Here is a 21,199-nt window from a genome sequence, read left to right as displayed (position 1 = left end):
ACCAGCGATCCTGACAAGTTGATATCGTTGTCGGGATCGCTGGTGAGTCGCTATGTGTGACGGGGCCCTTAGTCCTCCTATTCATAAAATAAAAATTCACCCCACTGAAGCGAATTCCCCAACAATCCAATAAAACTGAAAAGCTCTTGTTTAACAGAGTTTTATCATCTTATTAAATTGGTAAAATTTTAAAAGCTAAAAATGCAATTTAGGTTTTAAATATCCTCTTTGCTGTCAATAACAGACGGATTTATTACAATTTTGTTTACTGGGCATTGACCTCAGCCATGTAGTCTAGGAGTGGGGCTGAGCACGTGCAGTCCAGCTGTGAAGCTTGCCATATTGCGCGAGTGCACTGTTAGCACCCGACTCCAGTGCTGCCACGCACTCCTCTGATGCTGCCGAGTCAACAGTTTGGACAAGTCGCAAAATGATACCACTGGTGCGAACTGTCAATCAGGTGGAAGAACACCGCACCCAGCAAGCTGGAAGCCGGGAGGTTTGGCAGCGGTGCACTCCTGATCAACCCCTTAAAAGGTCTGCCACATTCACTAGAGTAACTGCTTCCCTTTCTGGCTCCCAGCCCTGCTCGTCTTCTCGACACACAGATGAAAATCAAATTGATTTTTTTTTTTCAATTTAAAAAAAAAAAAAAAAAAAAAAAAAAAAAAGTGTAATGATAGTGTTCACCGGGATTACACACCAACCTATCATCCTTACCATACTTAATGCATTAACAATAGAAAATTATTTGTACTAATTGCAGGTGATGCAATGGGAAATTTGATTCAAACTGCTGTAGCCCAACTATAAATGCAGATGGACGGGAGCACTGATCATCTCTCAGTAATGAGGGACAGAAGTGATGCGCTCTAAACCATTCTTTACATGGGACTGTGCTTGCAAACAACAAGCAACTTTGCAATTTACCTTACTGAAAATTCTCAAGAATGGAAGGATTCTGAATTCGATAGTTTACTGCGTGTTGCCTAGGTAACTGACAATTACTGTAGTCTATCAGAGGTGGACGGTCTCCTTGGGAAGGAGCGCAGCACTAACAAATTCTTCTGACGCTGGCCTGATCATTGGATCTGACCAGCTTCAGTGTCACTGTGCTCCTCCGATGCTGAAGAATCAAAGCTGACTCTGCTTGCATCATGGGAGAGCGCACAGGTTAGGCCAGCTGCTTATAGGTGTTGCTAGCTTGAAACTGTCAATGGGAGGTGACACTGATTAGACATTAGAAAAAACTTTTTGACAGTTAAGAGTGATCAATGAGTGGAACAAGCTGCCACGAGAGGTGGTGAGTTCTCCTTCAATAGAAGTCTTCAAACAGAGGCTGGACAGACATCTGTCTGGGATGATTTAGCGAATCCTGCTTTGAGCAGGGGGTTGGACCAGATGGCCGAGGAGGTCCCTTCCAACTCTAAGATTCTATGATGAAGAGCGCAAAGGCTCGGCAAGAAGAAAGCCGAGAGGGCAGGAGAGCTCTGAGTTCCTTAAGATCGATCAAATAACTCCTTTAGAAGAAATTTCCCAGGATTAAAAAAAAAAAATTATCTGCGTCCACCCTTCCCTCCCCCGCAGAAACAGCGCCATGTCCGTCTACAAATGTGTATCCTAATGTGGGCTAGCCCTATTCACATAAATGGGAAAGATGTGTAGATTTTGTGGACACCTCCCGCGCTTCCGATTATTGAAGACGTCAATTTTCAGGAATTCATTAAACATGCGGTTTTCATTCAACACGTTACAAAATGAAAGGCAAATTAGGAAACAACATCATATTGGTATGAGGTCATTTCCTGAAGAACTACCTGAGGAAACTAGAGATAAGAAGTGTTGTGCCCGATACAGTGTGTTACAAACTGATGAACCTGAAATGTTCAGTAAACTTTTGCATCCCCTGAGTTAAGCCCCCGTTACACACTGCGATATCGCTAGCAATATCGCTGTACAGTCACCGATTTTGTGACGTTATAGCGATATTGCTAGCGATATCGCTACATGTGATACTTACCTCCGACCGGCTCCCCCGCTGGTTATCGCTGAACGCGCGAGAAGCTGCTGGACCATTCCTCATCGTCCACTTCCTGCGGCGCTTCCTGCTGTGATGACGAGCGACGCGTGGAGCCGGGCGGGAGGACGCAGGATCGCCGCGTCTGACAGGTAAGTAGCGATCCCCATCCCCAGCGATGTCGCTGGTGAGATCTGCCTGAGTGGCAGCTCACTAGCGACCACCCAGCGATTCACCAGCGATCCTGACCGCGTCATATCTCTGGTCGGGATCGCTGGTGAGTCGCTAGGTGTAACGGTACCCTTACATGCAGCAGCTCCGGAAGATAGAGGCCATTAGACAACAAAGGCCCATGGCCTACAAGTGAGTGTGATACACCCCACATATGACAGCATACTGGGACACAGTTTTCATGTTAAGAGAATTATGGAGCAGCAGCTCACTCACGGCTACCGCCCTTAGGCACCTTACAGGTTTACAAAAGATGTAAACAGACACGATGGTTGTCTACATTCCATTACATTCTAATATAATGAGGCAGAATAAGAACATTAGAGACATCTGAGCAACTTGGAGACCAAATAAGTTAGTTATTGAGAACTTTAAAGCCTGATGACTATGATGAGTAAGGGCTCATGTAGACGTCCATGGATGTGATTCATGGTTCGACCATAGACCACACTGTATGGACTGGCAACGAGTCCCCTGCCCCAAGTGTGATAGACTTATATAAATACATGAAGTTGCGGTGTGAGATCAAACCGAGGTCCACGGATGAGCCCTAAGGATGAGCCAGTGATTATAATTCAATAATACATTGGAAAATAATCAAACATTTTAGATGTAGTTCACTAGAAGGAATAGAATGAAGAACAAAAAAAAAAAACCTCACACTTTCACAGTCAAAGTGAACATTATAACACAAGTCAAAAAATACATGAATTCTCTAACTACAAATGATTAGCTGTAAACGATGGGGAAGCCGAGAACAGCAGTCAAAATGTTATTATGTGGAGGACTGGGTTCACCAAACACTAGCAGGGCATATACACTGGGATCATCTTTTTGGGACATCCCAAGTAGTAATTTTTTTTAAACTAATATAAAACACTTACTGCCTGATTGATCGGAGGGTCCAGAGCCTTGGTCTGGCCAGACTTGAGCATCACCTTGCTACAGAAAAAAAAATATATAAAAAAGTGCTATTATTATGATATTATTAAACATTACCAAATATACAGACTAAGATGTCAGTCAACAATCATCTTCGGATAAGTTCAGGTGCAGCAGATTTGTTGGTAAAAATCTCTGCCACTTCAATGGGGCTTGCAAAAATCCAGAAACAACCCATATGTATGGGGATTTTAATCTGCTGTATGTGAATATAATTGAATGGAGTAAAAAAAAAAAAATAAAAATACATTTTTTGAAAGGGTTACTATTTTTACATAATTTCTTAAGACTACTATTAAAGTTCCTACTGGGACCACTAAGACTTCCCATGCTGCCAAGTGACATAGCCTCCCAATTATGCAAGACCTGTAATATATATGGATAGCTACACAAATTTTCCACAACAGTGAATGACATCACTACATTTCCAGGAACTTAGAAACCAAACATGTCACTAACTGGCAGCAGTACATAGATATTTACAGCAAAAAAAAACAAAAAACTTCTTAGTCTCCCTATAGCTAAAACTATTGCAATTGTCTAAATAATGAAATGAATGGCAGAAAGATAAAGTTGGGCACGACATCTACCTTTGCAGGGCTCTCTGCAACAGGAGTGGAAGCTTTGTAGCCGAGTTGCAGCAACATGGCTTCTGCAGCATTTCGCTTTGCTGTCTTCTTGTTGGGACCTGTCCCTGTGGCCGTTTCCTCCCCAACTTTTACCTGTTAAAATTAGTTATAAAATGTATATATGACTAGAAGAGAAGAAAAATGACCATTTAGTCTTAAAGGGGTTCTCCACTAGTGTACAAGATTATTTTAATAGACCCAGAACAGCGCCATTTTATTATACATACACACACACATATATATAAATAAAACACTGAAAATCTAAACTCTCCTCCCTGACCGGCATCGCACCTCCACACTCTGTATTGTGTCCCGTAACATAAATATCCAGCAAGGGAAAGGGATGGACTTAATGCAGCTTCAGCCAATCAGAAATCCCCCCTGTTGGATTTGACACCAAATGATCTGGTGACAGCACCAGAGGCCATTTAAGATTAACTTGCTAAGTGGAGAAACCCTTTAATTACCAGTATTCTATATAGGATTGCTGCTACATAATACTGATTATCGGTGATGGCGACCTGTGCGTGATGGATCAATCAATAAATAGGTTTTTAGCTAGTTGCATGACAGCAGTAATTAGGAGTACATATTCTTAAGATTGGCTTTTTATATTCAAATTGCCATAACTTTTAAAGAGACTGTCAGCAGGATTCCTCCCACCCTCACGAAACTCTTTATATGCTCAAGTAGCTTTCCAAAGATAAGTCCAGCAATTCCGATACCTGACCAGTCCGTTCCTATGTTACTGAGGAATCAGACATGGACTTGACATGCAAATGAGGCTCAACTGCCATTGCAGATCTGAAGCCTCTGTCACTTCAGCTCTATTCCAACCCAACTTTGTTTCCTTTTGCTTTACTGACGGTTTCCTGAAGTCATAACATAGGGGCTAACAAAGTTGCACTCTGTAGTGCTATAGCATGAATTGGCCAAATTATGTGCGAAGCATCTTCATTTTTTTCTTATTCTCTACACAGGTAATGCAATTAAAATTTCATATTTACATGCTATAGCACTACAGAGTGCAATTTTGTTATGTATAGAGATGGTGTAAAGAAAATTGGAGATATAATTTCATGTCAATCATTTGTATCCTAGTTGGAACAAGGATTATAAGACTTCTGTGTGCATCAGAGACAGGAAACCTGGCTCAGCAGGTCATCCAGCATTCTCAAAACCTCAGGGAGAAAGCTGGTACCTAGCTCAGCAGGTGGTCAAACCTCAAAAGGCTGTGAGTGACAGATCTCATATCTTGAGTCAGCTAAGCTCAGGATAAAGGCTCGTTTGCAATATACAGTTATGCGCAAAAGTTTACATACCCTGGCAGAATTTTTGCTTTCTTCACTTTTTTTCAGAGAATATGAATGATAACACCAAAACTTTTTCTCCACTCATGGTTAGGGGTTGGGTGAAGCCATTTATTGTCAAACTACGGTGTTTTCTTTTTTTAAATCATAATGGCAACCCAAAACATCCAACTGACCCTGATCAAAAGTTCACATACCCCATTTCTTAATACCGTGTATTGCCCCCTCTAACATCAATGGCGCCTTGAAGTCTTTTGTGGTATTTGAGGATGAGATTTTATTTTCTCAGATGGAAAAGCTGCCCACTCTTCTTGGTAAAAGCCTCCAGTTCCTGTAAATTCCTGGGCTGTTTCGCATGAACTGCATGCTTGAGATCTCCCCAGAGTGGCTCAATGATACTGAGGTCAGGAGACGGAGATGGCCACTCTAGAACCTTCACTTTGTTCTGCTGAAGCCAATGACAGGTCAACTTGGCCTTGTGTTTTGGATCGTTGTCATGTTGGAACGTCCAAGTACATTCCATGCGCAGCTTCCGGGCTGATTATTGCAAACTTGCCTCCAATATTTGCTGATAACATGCTGCATTAATCTTTCCTTCAAATTTGACCAAGCTTCTTGTGCTTTTGTAGCTCACACATCCCCAAAACATCAGCGATCCACCTCCGTGCTTTACAATAGGAATGGTGTTCCTTTCATCACAGGCTTTGCTGACCTCTCTCCAAATGTAATGTTTATGGTTGAGGCCAAAAAGTTCAATTTTGGTTTCATCACTCCAAATTACCTTGTTCCAGAAGTTTTGAGGCTTGTTTCTGTGCTGTTTTGCGTATTGCAGGTGAGATACTTTGTGGCATTTGCACAGTAATGAATTTCTTCTGGCGACTCAACCATGCAGCCCCTTTTTCTTCAAGTGCTTCCTTATTGTGCATCTTGAAACAGCCACACCGCTAGTTTTCAGAGAGTCCAGTATTTCAGCGGATGTTATTTGTGGGTTTTTCTTTGCATCCCGAACAATTTTCCTGGCAGTTGTGGACAACATTTATGTTGGTCTACCTGACCGTGGTTTTGTTCTTAAAGAGCCTCTGATTTTCCATTTGTTAATCACAGTTTGAGCGTTGCCAACTGGCATTATCAATTCCTTGGATATATTGTTGTATCCCATTCCTGTTTTATACAGTTCAATTTACCTTTTCCCGTAGATCCGTTGACAATTCTTTTGCTTTCCCCATGACTCACAATCCAGAAACATCAGTGGCTGGATGAAAGATTCAAGTGTCTGTCTAGAACCCAGAAACTCAGCTTTTATGCACACACACTGCTTACAAGCAAAAGGTCACAGGTGAGGATGTTACCTTTAGTAGCCAGTCCAACTCATTTGTGTCAACTTCTGTGCATGTTATCAGGCCAAAATCACCAGGGTAGGTGAACTTTTGATCAGGGTCATTTGGATGTTTTGGGTTGTCATTATGATTTAAAAAGACAAAACACAGTAGTTTGACAATAAATGGCTTCACCCAACCACTAACCATGAGTGGAGAAAAAGTTTTGGTGTTCTCATTCATATTCTCTGATAAAAAGGCCAAGAAGCAAAAATTCAGCCAGGGGAATGTAAACTTTTGAGCACAACTGTAGAGTCATGCTAAATCGAAGCTGCTAAACAAACCTTCTAGAACACTCTAGATATATAATTCCATAATTCCACATTTGTTGGGAATCTCTCTCAGGCAAAACTAACAGGTCAAGGAAATTCTTATCCTCTCTTGCTGACAACTTTATCCTCCAAAAGGTAGGGGAGAAAAGAAGGGGAACTGCTACCTTGGATCTAATCCTTATAAACAGGGAGGAAATGGTTGAGGAGGTAAAAGTGGCTGGGACCCTAGGAGGTAGCGACCATGCTATTTTAGAATTTTGGATAACTAGAGGAGGAAGACCTGTGAAGACTCAGACGTCAAGGTTAGATTTCAGAAAGGCAGATTTTAAGGGATTCAGAAAGAGAATTGGAGGGATCCAATGGCTGGATATCCTTAAAGACAAAAATGTCCAGGAAGGATGGGAAATCTTGAAAAATGAAATTCTCAAAGCACAATTGTTAACAATTCCGAGAAGAGGGAAGAATAGGAAGCATTTAAGGAAACCAGGATGGATGAACACAGAACTAAAGCACATGCTAAAAAGGAAGAAAAAAATGTTTATAAAATGGAAAGAGGGAGGCATATCTAAAGAAGAATATAATGCTGTCTGCAGAACCTGCAGGGCACAAATCAGATTATCTAAAGCTGACCATGAATAGAGGCTTGCAAGAGATGTCAAAAGCAATAATAAAGGATTTTGGGGATATGTCAAAAGTAAAAGAAAAGTCAAAGATGCTATAGGATTTTTACAGGATGAAAATGATGAAATGGTAAGACAGGATGTTGAGAAGGCCGAACTTTTAAATTCCTATTTTGCATCTGTTTTCTCTCAGAAAGGAAATGTAACATCAACTGTTCTTCACTGTCCTATTAAGGGAATAGAAGAATCCAGGATATCTATAAACAGAAAGATAGTGAGGAAACACTTAGCTAACCTAAATGAATTCAAGTCTCCAGGTACAAATGAATTACACCCCAGAGTACTGAAGGAGATAGCAGAAGAAATTTTTGAACCCCTCTCCATAATCTTTGAAAATTCTTGGAGAACAGGAGAAGTCCCAGAAGACTGGAGAAGAGCAAATGTTGTTCCTATCTTCAAAAAGGGGAAGAAGGTGGACCCAGGCAACTATAGGCCGGTGAGTCTGACTTCTATACCAGGAAAGATCTTTGAACAAATTATTAAACAACATGTATGTCAGTACCTGGATAAGAATGAAGGGATTAAACAGAGTCAGCATGGGTTTGTAACTAATAAGTCATGTCAGACTAACTTAATTTCCTTCTATGACGGAATCATTGATTGGGTGGATCAAGGAAATGCTGTAGATATAGTATATCTTGACTTCAGCAAAGCATTTGACAAAGTATCTCATACAATCCTTATTGAAAAAATGACTAAGTAAGGAATGGACAAGGCAACTGTTAGGTGGATTCATAACTGGCTTAGTGATCGAACCCAAAGAGTGGTCGTAAATGGCTGCACATCCAGTTGGAAGAATGTCTCAAGTGGGGTACCACAGGGCTCTGTCCTGGGCCCTGTATTGTTCAACATCTTTATCAACGATTTAGATGAAGGAATTGAGGGTAAGCTGATTAAATTTGCTTTTGACACAAAGCTAGGAGGGATAGCTAATACTAGAGAAGAGAGAGCGGATTCAAAAAGATATAAATAAACTGGAGAAGTGGGCAGCAACTAAGGCCGGTTTCACATTAGCGCTTTTTAAGCGCACCCACGGCCGGGGGTAGCTCCGCCCCCGAGCCGGCTCTCTGCCCGGCGTGCCCGCCCCTTGCTTGTAGCGCCGCCTCCTAGCGCACAGCGGCGCCTGCGATCGGCGCACCCTATCTTTAGCATAGGGTGTGCAGATCGTGCGCAGGCCGTGCGCTAGTTGCGCTTTGACCTGCGCTGCGCACTTTTGACGGTGCGCCGTGCGCGCCAAAATCAAACTTTTCGGATTTTGGCGCGCACGGCGCACCGTCAAAAGTGCGCAGCGCAGGTCAAAGCGCAACTAGCGCACGGCCTGCGCACGATCTGCGCACCCTATGCTAAAGATAGGGTGCGCCGATCGCAGGCGCCGCTGTGCGCTAGGAGGCGGCGCTACAAGCAAGGGGCGGGCACGCCGGGCAGAGAGCCGGCTCGGGGGCGGAGCTACCCCCGGCCGTGCGTGCGCTTAAAAAGCGCTAATGTGAAACCGGCCTTACAGAATGGTTTTTAACAGGGAAAAATGCAAAGTACTACATCTGGGCAATAAAAATGAAAAAAGCATATACAGAATGGGAGGAATAGGGCTAAGCAACAGCACATGTGAAAAAGACTTGGGTATACTAATAGATCACAGACTGAATATGAGTCAACAGTGTGATGCAGCAGCAAAAAAGGCAAATGCAATTCTAGGATGTATTAACAGAAGCATACAGTCTAGATCATGTGAAGTCATTATTTCCCTCTACTCCTCTTTGGTCAGACCTCATCTGGAATATTGTGTCCAGTTTTGGGCACCACATTTTAACCTTCCGTCAGGAACAATATCCTTACTAACGAGTTAGGGAATAATGTGCCTGTCAGGCGCAGGCTAGAAAAATACCTATATCTAATTTTTGCAATTTCAATGCTCTAAAAGTGATCAGTGACCTTCATAGGGTTGTAATAAAAGAGACTACACATAATCAGGTGCAAAAAAAGACCATTTACTTAACATAAAAGTAATAACTCTGAAATACAAACATTTCAAAACTCCCGCCAAATAGCCCCCAGTTTGACGCTGACAAATAACTCTATAAAGAAAATTTAGGGAAAGAAACTTAATTTTAAGGTACCTAAAGTAATATTACACACATATTCATTCAGAATTAGATCCTGAAGTTTCCCCAGAAAAAAAAAACATTTTCAGAGCAAAGAGCAAGAATTACACATCATTTTTGCATGTGTCAGGCAGATTGCATTATGACATTTGTGACATTCATAATTAGAAAGCCTTCTGTTTCTGCTTTCCGTGGTGCAGGTGGTGCAATCTCCTTCTTTTGGGAGGTGGTGCAGGTGGTGGATTTTCACTATCATCTTCTGGGCGGAATCTTTTGAGCTGAACTTGAAGGCGAGAGGGGATACCGATAGTTTTCATACTTCTCCTGCGTAGCTCTCCAAGCATTAATTCATGGGCCAATTTTTCAGATAGACTTGTCTACGGAGTGGTTCAGGCTGGTTTTCAAGGTAAATGACTTGTGAATTTATACTACCTAAATTCAACATAGTGAAAATATGACCATTGGCCAGCGCTTGGTGTTTCTGCTGACGCTGAAAGTTGAGCACATCTGATCAGCTGTATCAACACCCCCTTTGGTTGCATTATAAAATGTATTTATCCCCATTTTCTTTGTGCCTTAGACCGAGGATCGATGGCACCATCATTATGAAGTGTTGAGAGAAGTACATTTTTTTTTCGCGTGGTACATAGGAAACCAAAACTTTTCCATTATGGAATGCAAACATACTGCTGTAGTGTTTTCTCCCTTTCACACTTACAAACTGTGTAGGCAATTATTTTTTTTTTTTTTTTTTACAGTTCCGACATATGAAAGCTTCTGCATTTTCAGATAATCAATCAGATCACAATTTGAAAACCAATTGTCAGCTGTTATATTGCGACCCGATCCAAATAAGGGCTCAGCAATTCTTTTTACAACATCACTGGTTTTGTTGCTGACACAGTAAGGACCTTCTGGTTGTTTTCCTGCATAAATTTCAAGGTTGTATGTGTAGGTCTTACTGGCATCAACAAGGGCATAAATTTTTATTCCGTATTTGCTAGGCTTTGATGGAATGTATTGACGAAATGCACATCTACCTCGAAAACCAGGGAGCATTTCGTCAATAGTGAGATTCGCACCAGGGAATAGCTTTTCTTACAGTTTTTCACAAATTTTTGGAATAAATCGCGAATTGGAGTCAGTCATATGTTTTACGTTCGGTTCGGGTAGTTTTGTCGTCAAACTGAAGGAAACGAATTAGAACCTTGAATCTTTTTAGAGTCATAACAAGGCTAAATTTTTCAATTCCATCACATCTTTACACCAAAGTTCCTCCAAACTTTGTCGATTTGTCCTATAAGCTCCTGCAAGGTATAACAATCCAAAAAAGCACGCAGTTCGATTTCATCTGTGGCCTTGATGATTCTGTTGCAGATGAACTTGTCCTTTATAATGTCTATATATTGGTTTGTGTATGTGACAATAGAGTCCAGAATGTCACCTGTGAAAAAACTATTCCAGCATTCAACTGCATTTTTTGCATTACGTGCTGTTCCTATAACTGCAGGAAGGTGAGTGATAATGTTTTGCGGTTCCCTACGTTTTTTCATGGGTGGCTTCTTCTTCCATTTGTTTTGTTTTTTTTATCTTTTCCCATATAATATGATTCTACATCATCTTCATCCTCATAACTGTCACCATCTTGCTCTGTTTCAGAATCAATTTCACATACTTCCACCTCATCATGAGAATCAATCTCACTTTCTTCTCCTAAATCCTCATTCAGTGTGGGATCAGCAGCATCATCATCATCTAACAACATGTTTCTCACTTCCTCAGCATGAAGGGGTTCTGATAAATTATACATTTTCCTCTCCATTTCAGCAGATAATCTGAAGCAAGAGAAAGAATATGTGTTAGGGAACAATGTGCCTGAGAAGCACACTTTCATTTGTAATCTGCTTTATTTCTATTAAATATCCACACACTTTGCACTATCCATTCATAAAACAAGCTAAATAAACAATTGTGATGACTAAAAACATAAAATACCAACCTTATAAAGTGTGACGTGTTCGGGAACAATGAGCCTGAGAAGCCAGCACAATTATATCTGCCCTCCTGAAGCTCTGCAATCCAACTGTGGTATCAGGTTTCACACAGCAGCTAGAGCCAGGAAGCTACCTGGAGGGAAGGGATTTCATAACAATCTGGTGAGGAGGGAGAAATGAAAGGAAAAGAGAAGCGCCTGTCAGGCACATTAGTCCCGTCCGAGGGTTAAAAAAAGACATCAACAAACTGGAGCAAGTTCAGAAAAGAGCGACCAGAATGGTGACCGGTCTGCAAACCCTGTCTTATGAGGAAAGGTTGCAGGATTTGGGAATGTTTAGTTTGCAAAAGAGAAGACTGAGAGGAGACTTAATAGCTGTCTACAAATATCTAAATGGCTGTCACATTGTAGAAGGATCAATTTTATTCTCATTTGCACAAGGAAAGACCAGAAGCAATGGGATGAAACTGAATGGGAGGAGACACAGATTAGATATTAGAAAAAACTTTTTGACAGAGTGATCAATGAGTGGAACAAGCTGCCACGAGAAGTGGTGAGTTCTCCTTCAATGGAAGTCTTCAAACAGAGGCTGGACAGACATCTGCCTGGGATGATTTAGCGAATCCTGCTTTGAGCAGGGGGTTGGACCAGATGGCCCAGGAGGTCCCTTCCAACTCTACGATTCTATAAGGAGTTGTGGAGATACTATACGTCCTAGACATACATCGTGTATATTTCCGAGATCACCAGAACATGGTAAACGCCTTCCAGGGCCTAAATCCGCTCTAATACCCCATGGTGGGGAGAAAGGTAGAACAGCTAGTAGGAGCCAGGTAGAAAAGCCATGTTTGGACTCAATGCGTAGAAAGGGTCTGGCTGGATCTGATGGCACCAAAATTGCCTCCCAAGGAACATCCATTTAAGCATTATGACCATCTTAGGTTTTGGAGATTTTAGCTGCTAGATGCAAGGGGAGAGGATTTTGGTCCTGTCCAGGTGGCAGGAGGAAAGTGACCCAAAGTGGTTAAAAGCTTGTGTAAAGCATGGCTTTTTGTTTTTTTTCCCGGGATGTCACGACTAGAGTTGAGCGAAAATTTTTGGTTCCCCACTTATTCGACAAGCTATAGAGCTTGCCGAATAAGCTACAGCGGGAACCTGGCTTCCTGGATTGCGTTGGATTAAGAGCTGAACGCCGCCACAGCGGCATGCTTTGCGGTTGTGTCACGGTCACAGCACATGCATGGACAGCCCAACACACAGGATCTCCATGCATCTGCTGTGTCTGTGACATAGCCGCTACACATGCAGCTGCGACGATGATCAGCTGTTCACCTGACGCGATCCAGGAAGCAGAGCTCCCGCTGTAGCTTATTCGCTAAGTGATATAGCTTGCCAAATAAGCAGGTAATAATAATAATAATCTTTATTTATATAGCGCCAACATATTCCGCAGCGCTTTACAGTTTAACAGTTTCAAAACACAAGTCATAAGTAACAACGCTAACAATACAATAATTAAAGCAAAATAAGACGAAATAAGACGACCCTGCTCGTGAGAGCGTACAATCTACAATGAGGTGAGGGAGATACAGAGTACAGGTGTGTATTTACAATGGTGTATTTACAATGAAGGTCCAGCCATCTTGCAGGAGTGAAGGATGGATGGAGATAGTGAATGGGCTACGCACGCACACTTACACAGAGAATGACTTTGATTAGTGAATGTGATAGGCCGCTCTGAACAGGTGTGTTTTGAGGGAGCGCCTAAAACTATGCAAATTGTGGATAGTCCTGATTTCTTGGGGTAGAGCATTCCAGAGGATAGGAGCAGCACGGGAGAAGTCTTGGAGTCGGGAGTGGGAGGTACGGATTAGTGCAGAGGTTAGTCGAAAGTCGTTTGCAGAGCGCAGCGATCGGCTAGGCCGACAGACAGAAATGAGAGAAGAGATGTAAGGGGGTGCCGCACTGTGGAGAGCTTTGTGGGTGAGAACAAGTACTTTGAATTGGATCCTATAATGAATGGGCAGCCAATGTAAGGACTGGCGAAGAGCGGACGCGTCCGAGTACCGATTACCCAGATGGACGATCCTGGCTGCTGTATTGAGTATGGACTGGAGAGGGGATAGTCGAGTGACGGGGAGGCCAATTAATAGAGCGTTGCAGTAATCCAGGCGAGAGTGGATCAATGCAACAGTGAAGGTTTTTGTTGTTTCCATAGTGAGAAAAGGGCGGATTCTAGAGATGTTCTTTAGGTGTAAGCGGCAAGAGCGGGCAAGGGATTGTATATGGGATGTAAAGGAGAGATTGGTGTCAAACATAACACCCAGACAGCGCACCTGCTGCCGGGGTGTTATTGTGGTACCACCCACGGAGAAGGAAATGTCAGATTTAGGGAGGTTAGTAGACGGCGGGAGCAGAAGTTCAGTTTTGGAGAGGTTGAGTTTCAGATAGAGAGCGGACATGATATTGGAGACTGCGGACAGACAGTCACTGGCGTTCTGTAGTACAGCGGGGGTAAGGTCAGGGGAAGACGTGTATAGTTGTGTGTCATCAGCATAAAGATGGTACTGAAAGCCAAATCTGCTGATGGTCTGTCCAATTGGGGCCGTGTAGAGAGAGAAAAGAAGGGGGCCAAGGACTGAGCCCTGAGGTACCCCGACAGCAAGAGGAAGAGGAGATGACGTGGAGCCAGAGAACAAAACACTGAAGGAGCGGTCAGAGAGATAGGAAGAGAACCAGGAGAGTGCAGTGTCCTTAATGCCTAGTGACTGGAGCCTAGAGAGTAGGAGATGGTGGTCAACAGTATCGAAAGCTGCAGATAGGTCAAGAAGAATGAGCAGAGAGTGGTCACCGTTACGTTTTGCTGTCAGAAGGTCATTGGTCACTTTGATGAGTGCAGTTTCAGTCGAATGTAGGGGCGGAAGCCGGACTGTGAAGGGTCTAGAAGGGAGTGAATGGAGAGGTAACGGGTAAGGCGGGAGTAAACTAGGCGTTCCAAAAGTTTAGAGATGAAGGGGAGATTGGAGACTGGTCTGTAGTTGTTTGTGCAGGATGGGTCGAGAGCAGGTTTCTTTAGTAGTGGAGTAACGATGGCGTGTTTGAAGGAGGATGGGAAAATGCCCGAGGAGAGGGAGAGATTAAAGATTGTAGTTAGGTGGAAACCGAAGATATTCGCTCAATTCTAGTCAAGACGACATATCTTGTGAGGATAAGTCAAAGAACAGAGGGGACTATTGTAGCCTCCCATGTGGCAGCCTCTCCCCCATAAGTCAGGCCTTTCATCTGTCTGGTAACTGACTCTTATATTCTGCATACTTTGTCCTACCACTAATTGTACAATCATGGCCAAAAGTTTTGAGAATGACACAAATATTAATTTTTACAAAGGCTACTGCTTCATTTTTTCTAATGGCAATTTGCATATACTCCAGAATGTTATAAAGAGTGATCAGCTTAACAGCAATTACTTGCAAAGTCAATATTTGCCTAGAAAATGAACTTTATCCCCCAAAACACATTTCAACATCATTGCAGCCCTGACTTAAAAGGACCAGCTAACATCGTTTCAGTGATTGCTCCATTAACACAGGGTGTGGGTGTTGATGAGGACAGGGCTGGAGATCAATCTGTCATGATTAAGTAAGAATGACACCACTGGACACTTTAAAAGGAGGCTGGTGCTTGGCATCATTGTTTCTCTTCTGTTAACCATGGTTATCTCTAAAGAAACACGTGCAGTCATCATTGCACTGCACAAAAATGGCCTAACAGGGAAGAGTATCGCAGCTAGAAAGATTGCACCTCAGTCAACAATCTATCGCATCATCAAGAACTTCAAGGAGAGAGGTTCCCTTGTTGCCAAAAAGGCTCCAGGGCGCCCAAGAAAGACCAGCAAGCGCCAAGACCGTCTCTTAAAAGTGTTTCAGCTGCGGGATCGGGCTACCAGCAGCGCAGAGCTTGCTCAGGAATGGCAGCAGGCAGGTGTGAGTGCATCTGCACGCACTGTGAGGCGGAGACTCTTGGAGCAAGGCCTGTTCTCAAGGAGGGCAGCAAAGAAGCCACTTCTCTCCAGGAAAAACATCATGGACAGACTGATATTCTGCAAGAGGTACAGGGAGTGGACTGCTGAGGACTGGGGTAAAGTCATTTTCTCTGATGAATCCCCTTTTCGATTGTTTGGGACATCTGGAAAACGGAGACGACCAGGTGAGCGCTACCACCAGTCTTGTCTCATGCCAGCTGTCAAGCATCCTGAAACCATTCATGTGTGGGGTTGCTTCTCAGCCAAGGGAATGGGCTCTCTCTCAGTCTTGCCTAAAAACACAGCCATGAATAAAGAATGGTACCAGAATGTCCTCCAAGAGCAACTTCTCCCAATCGTCCAAGAACAGTTTGGCGATCAACAATGCCTTTTTCAACATGATGGAGCACCTTGCTATAAAGCAAAGGTGATAACTAAATGGCTCAGGGAACAAAACAGAGATTTTGGGACCATGGCCTGGAAACTCCCCAGATCTTAATCCCATTGAGAACTTGTGGTCAATCATCAAGAGACGGGTGGACAAACAAAAACCTTCAAATTCAGACAAAATAAAAGCATTGATTTTGCAAGAATGGACTGTTATCAGTCAGGATTTGATCCAGAAGTTGATTGAGAGCATGTCAGGGAGAATTGCTGAGGTCCTGAAGAAGAAGGGTCAACACTGCAAATATTGACTTGCTGCATTAACTCATTCTAACTGTCAATATAACCTTTTGCTACTCATAATATGATTGCAATTATATTTCTGTATGTGATAAAAACATCTGACAAACACACATAAAAACCAGAGGCCAGCAGATCATGTGAAAATATAATATTTGTGTCATTCTCAAAACTTTTGGCCATGTCTGTATTTGCATATCTAAAGCCCCAGTTACACATAACGATGTCCCAGCGATCCCACCAACGATCCGACATGGATGGGATCGCTGGGACACCATTAGACAGCCCCTCCAGCGATCAGGACCAGCGAGCACGCTGGTTTCTAATGTAAACATTGGGTATCCAACAGCATTTGATTATCTGCCTCCTGATGATCCTAAAAGGAGAAACGCGTTGAGGTTTCACTCCATCAACCACCAACTTTGAGTACCCTTTTATTGTTATCAACATGATTTAATTATTTATAATTAGTATCTTTCTCTCTTGTGGGCCAATATTGGCCTTATGGGTTAAATGCACCTTCTGGCTATCTAGCTTTTGCTATCCTTGTTTAATTTGTCAGTTATATCAGGGACTTCAGGGATAGCCGTTGTGGAGCGGGGGCGCCATTCCGCTGACAAGAAGGTGTTCAGTCACAGGGAACAATATAGTCAGGTACTCATTTGTTTGCACTTGTCACTTAATGTCTCGTGTTTACAGCACTTTTTTTGCACCTTTTCTCTTGTTGCCTAAACCTACCCTTACCGGCGACACCTTTACACTCCTTTCCTGGTTAAATGGTGATTGTGTGTTGCACCAGTCCAGGGTTATCTAGGAGTAACAGAGTCAGCCATCGTGGAGCGGGGCGCCAATCTCGATTGTGTTTAGGGTGCCAACCTCCGCTGGTAGGTAGCTGTTATCAGGGCCCCGATTTAGGGCCTATATAGGTGACACGGTTGTTTGTGAATTTCTGTGTGTTTGGTTTTTTGATTCAATAAAGGTTGTATTTTATTTATAAATAATTAGTAATGCTCCCCTCATACTCCAAATTGAATTTTTGAGCTTACGTTTCCAATTCTGATATAATACATGACTTGTTTGCTACAAAAACATGCCTGCTCTGGATAATTACTGTTTTCTTATTCAAGTACTTATATAGATGCTGTTTAAAAATGTGTTCAAAGATCTTTCCTGGTATAGCAGTAAGGCTCACTGGCCTGTAATTTCCTGGCTCCATCTTCTTTCCTTTTTTACAGATAGGGACAACAAACCTTTCACAATCTTCTGGGACTTGTCCTGTTCTCCAGGATTTTTAAAAGATTCTGGCTAGTGGTTCTGCAATTTCCTCTGCTAAATCTTTCAATACCCCATTATGTAATTCATCTCTACCAGGGGATTTAAATTCATTCATTTGTTACAACATAGAGGCATGTCCGTCAAGCACGAGGAGGCGGTGCTAGGCAAAGAATAGAGGCAGAGTGACAGAGGCTTCAGATCTACAATAGCTCTTCAGCTTCACTTGCATACTTTACTTATTCAAACACTGATTTCTTTGTAATGGAGATATGGAGATATGGGCTGGCCATGTCAGGTATTGCTAGACTGGTTTTTGAGAAAGCTATATCAACATATAATTATTTTGAGGATGAAATCCTGTTGACAGAGTCCCTTTAACAGGAGTGTTCCAGTATAGGACATTATATGAATACCAAACCCACAGAGGTCAGATCCTTAATACACCTGAAATACCCAGTGAATAACTGGCATGGGTGAATTTCCCTACCACTGACAGGCTGAGTGGAGATTTTCAATCTGTCAAGGATGGGACCTGGAAGGAGGGACCATATCAACACGAAATGAGGACTTATGGGGGAAACAGAGAGGATATTACGGAATATTATTTTTTATTACATTAAGCCCAATGCTGGCCCAAGAAGATGCTCTATAAATACCCCCCATATGCTGCTGCACAAGGGTTAATGCTAGCTCAAGAAGATGCTCCATAAATACCCCCCATATGCTGCTGCCCAAGGGTTAATGCTGGCTCAAGAAGATGCTCCATAAATACCCCCCATATGCTGCTGCCCAAGGGTTAATGGTGGCCCAAGAAGATGCTCCATAAATACCCCCATATGCTGCTGCACAAGGTTTAATGCTGGCTCAAGAAGATGCTCCATAAATAACCCACATATATTGCTGCCGCTGCTGAAATAAAAAAAAAAAAATGACATACCTCTCGTCGCTGGGGCCAGGTGCCGGTGTTGCCGCTTGCTAAGGCCCCCGGCACTGGCGATATAAACCGGTCCCCGATCCATCGCTGAGCGCCGCTGTGACTCCCGGGTCTCTGCAGTGACATTCAGCAGAGGGCACGCACTGACTACGTCATCGCGCTCTCTGCTGAATGTCACAGCCAGAGGACCCAGAGACAGAGCAGTGCACGGCGGTGGAATGGGGACAGGCAAATATTGCTCTGCCCCCCGTCATAGTCACCCCCTCCTGGCACATGGTCTTCTTTGCAGCCCCTGCTTCTCTCTCGGTCGCCTTCTTCCTGCGTTCAGCGGTTACGTGGTACCGCTCACCGCTCATTAAAGTCATGAATATGCACATATTCATGACTTTAATGAGCGTTACCATGTAATCCTGAACACAGGCGCAGGAGACCTACGGAGAAGCAGGGGCTGCAGAGACGTGCCAGGAGGGGGTATGGTCTCGGACACCCCCGCCGACCCCCGGTATATGACTGGCGTATAAGCTGAGGGGGGGACTTTCAGCCTTAAAAAATGAGCTGAAAATCTTGGCTTATATGCATTTATATACGGTAAGTAGGATGTTTGTTTGTTTTTTTAATAGGAAACATGCATATAAGGACAGGGGATAAGGAGCCATGCATACCAAGAGAGCGATGGGGTAGCCATGCATACAAGGACATGGATGAGGGGACAATGCATACCGGCTTATATTCGAGTCAATAAGCTTACTCAGTCTTTCGTGGCAAAATTAGGTGCCTCGGCTTATACTCGGGTCGGCTTATACTCTAGTATATACGGTAGTTATCCATTCTTATGAATCTTTGGTGATTTTATACAATAGAAGTAATAAAATCCTTGTGTTTCCCAAGTAATGAATTAGGCTGTTTACAACATTACATTCTTTTCAGATGTTATTGCTTTTGACAAGCAACATGAAAAAAAAAAAAAAAAAAAAAATGAACTCATTAGAAAATTAAAACCAATTATGAAAATGATTAAATGATTTATTGTAGAACTTAGAAACTGTGTATTTGTATACCTTATGGGTCAATACGTTCAATGTAAAGTACAACACAGAACATCCCAGGCAACATAGAAAAGTAGGGAGGCCCAACATGGGCATGCTTAGATTCGTGGGCATCCAACGGTTTATTATCACAACCAACATTTCATTGTTGTCTACCTACAATAAAGTGGAATCCAAAAGGTTTGTTTGGAGCCAAAAGAATTTGATTTCTCCATGATAATTGCCATCAGAGTTTTTGAGCTGTTGCAGATATTTATCTGTCACTGCAGAAGGCAACCCAGGAAAATCAGTCATTTTAATGTAATTTAAAAAAGCTTTCCTCTAACAGTTTTGGAATATTCATAATCCTCTTATGTTCCTCACTATGTACTGAGTGGCTGCAATAAGCAATAAAAAAATATTTTAACTTATTAAAGTTATATTTTATTCATATATTAGGTCACAATTCAGAAAAAAAGGGAAAAGAAATAGAAGGTCGACAGTCATCAAGTTGTGGGAGTTGGCCCACCACATGACAGCAGGCTCCTCCGGTGAGGGCTCCAACATTGACCGTACATGTGGCCTGATGCAATCACAGCTTTAACTCCATTCTGGGCAAGGCCCAGGAACACTCAACATACAGCTGAATCAACCATTCCCCACCTCAGCAGCGCAGCGCTGATTCTTAGCCAGTACACAGTGACAAGCTTACAAGACTAAAAATCCAGAAAGAAAATAAGGTTTGCTGTCTAAAAAGCTTGCAAGATAAGGTAGAGTATCTAAAGGGTCTACTAAAATCTCCATCATAATAGTTTTCTGTATTTGTTTCACTGATGCTAGACGGATAACTTTAGTAAATACACTATTTGCACTATGGTAACTTATGTGATCCTACCATGGGCTGACTGGCACATTTTAGCCTGGGAATCAATCACAAAGCACTGGCCCACAAGTTGCACCCGCCTCCTTTACTCTTGCCACTGCAATAAAGCCACAGATGTAACAGGTTTAAATAGAACAGTGGCTGTTAGGTAGATACAGTAACAGATCAAATTATACTACATACTGTAGATACAGGAACATCATCGAGGTTACTACATAGATATTGGACCAGAATCAAGATTATTACATAGATACAGTAAAAGACCCAAGTTTACAAAATAAATATGGTAACATGATCAAGTTTAATACATAGATGTGGCATCCGAACTGAGCTTACTGCATAGGTACAGAGCAGAATTGAGCTTACTACATAGACTGGGTAAAAGAACCAAGCTTACAGCATAGATACAGGAGCAGAATCAAGCTTACTCCATAGATACTGGAATAGAACTGTGCTTTGTACTTAAATACTACAACAGAACCAACCAAGCTTACTGTATAACTTCGGAAGAAAAACTGAACTTGCGACATAGCTAGGAGAACAGAACCAGGCTTACTACATAAATATGGGAACAGTTTACTTCATAAATACATAACAGAACAGAGCTTACTAGAAAGATACAGGCATAAAAAAGAGCTTACCACATACAGCTGTGCTCAAAAGTTTACATACTCCAGGAGAACTTTTGCTTTCTTGGCCTTTTTCAGAGAATATGAATGATAACACCACAACTTTTTCTCCACTCATGGTTAGTGGTTGGGTGAAGCTATTTGTCAAACTACTGTGTTTTCTCTTTTTAAATCATAATGACAACAAAAAACATCCAAA

The 21,199-nt window shown here is 42.5% G+C and overlaps 1 protein-coding gene across 3 annotated transcripts in view; it reads right to left on the bottom strand.

Moving 5' to 3' along the window:
• STAU2 (staufen double-stranded RNA binding protein 2) overlaps positions 1 to 21,199 on the bottom strand; it is a 322,980-nt gene that overhangs the window by 134,250 nt on the left and 167,531 nt on the right. For all 3 annotated transcript variants that reach the window (XM_073583829.1, XM_073583830.1, XM_073583831.1), the window contains exons 6-7: positions 3,781 to 3,912; positions 3,133 to 3,190 (exon numbers count right to left, since the gene is read on the bottom strand). In XM_073583829.1, the coding sequence (XP_073439930.1) occupies positions 3,133 to 3,190; positions 3,781 to 3,912 (190 nt within the window). The remainder of the gene's footprint in view (positions 1 to 3,132; positions 3,191 to 3,780; positions 3,913 to 21,199) is intronic.

The sequence above is a fragment of the Dendrobates tinctorius genome, unplaced genomic scaffold (assembly GCF_039654945.1).
Source record: "Dendrobates tinctorius isolate UK_male_01 unplaced genomic scaffold, ASM3965494v1 ptg000082l, whole genome shotgun sequence".
Taxonomy (NCBI): Eukaryota; Metazoa; Chordata; class Amphibia; order Anura; family Dendrobatidae; genus Dendrobates; species Dendrobates tinctorius.
Note: the sequence above shows the minus strand (reverse complement) of the source record. Positions and strands in the feature narration are given on the sequence as shown.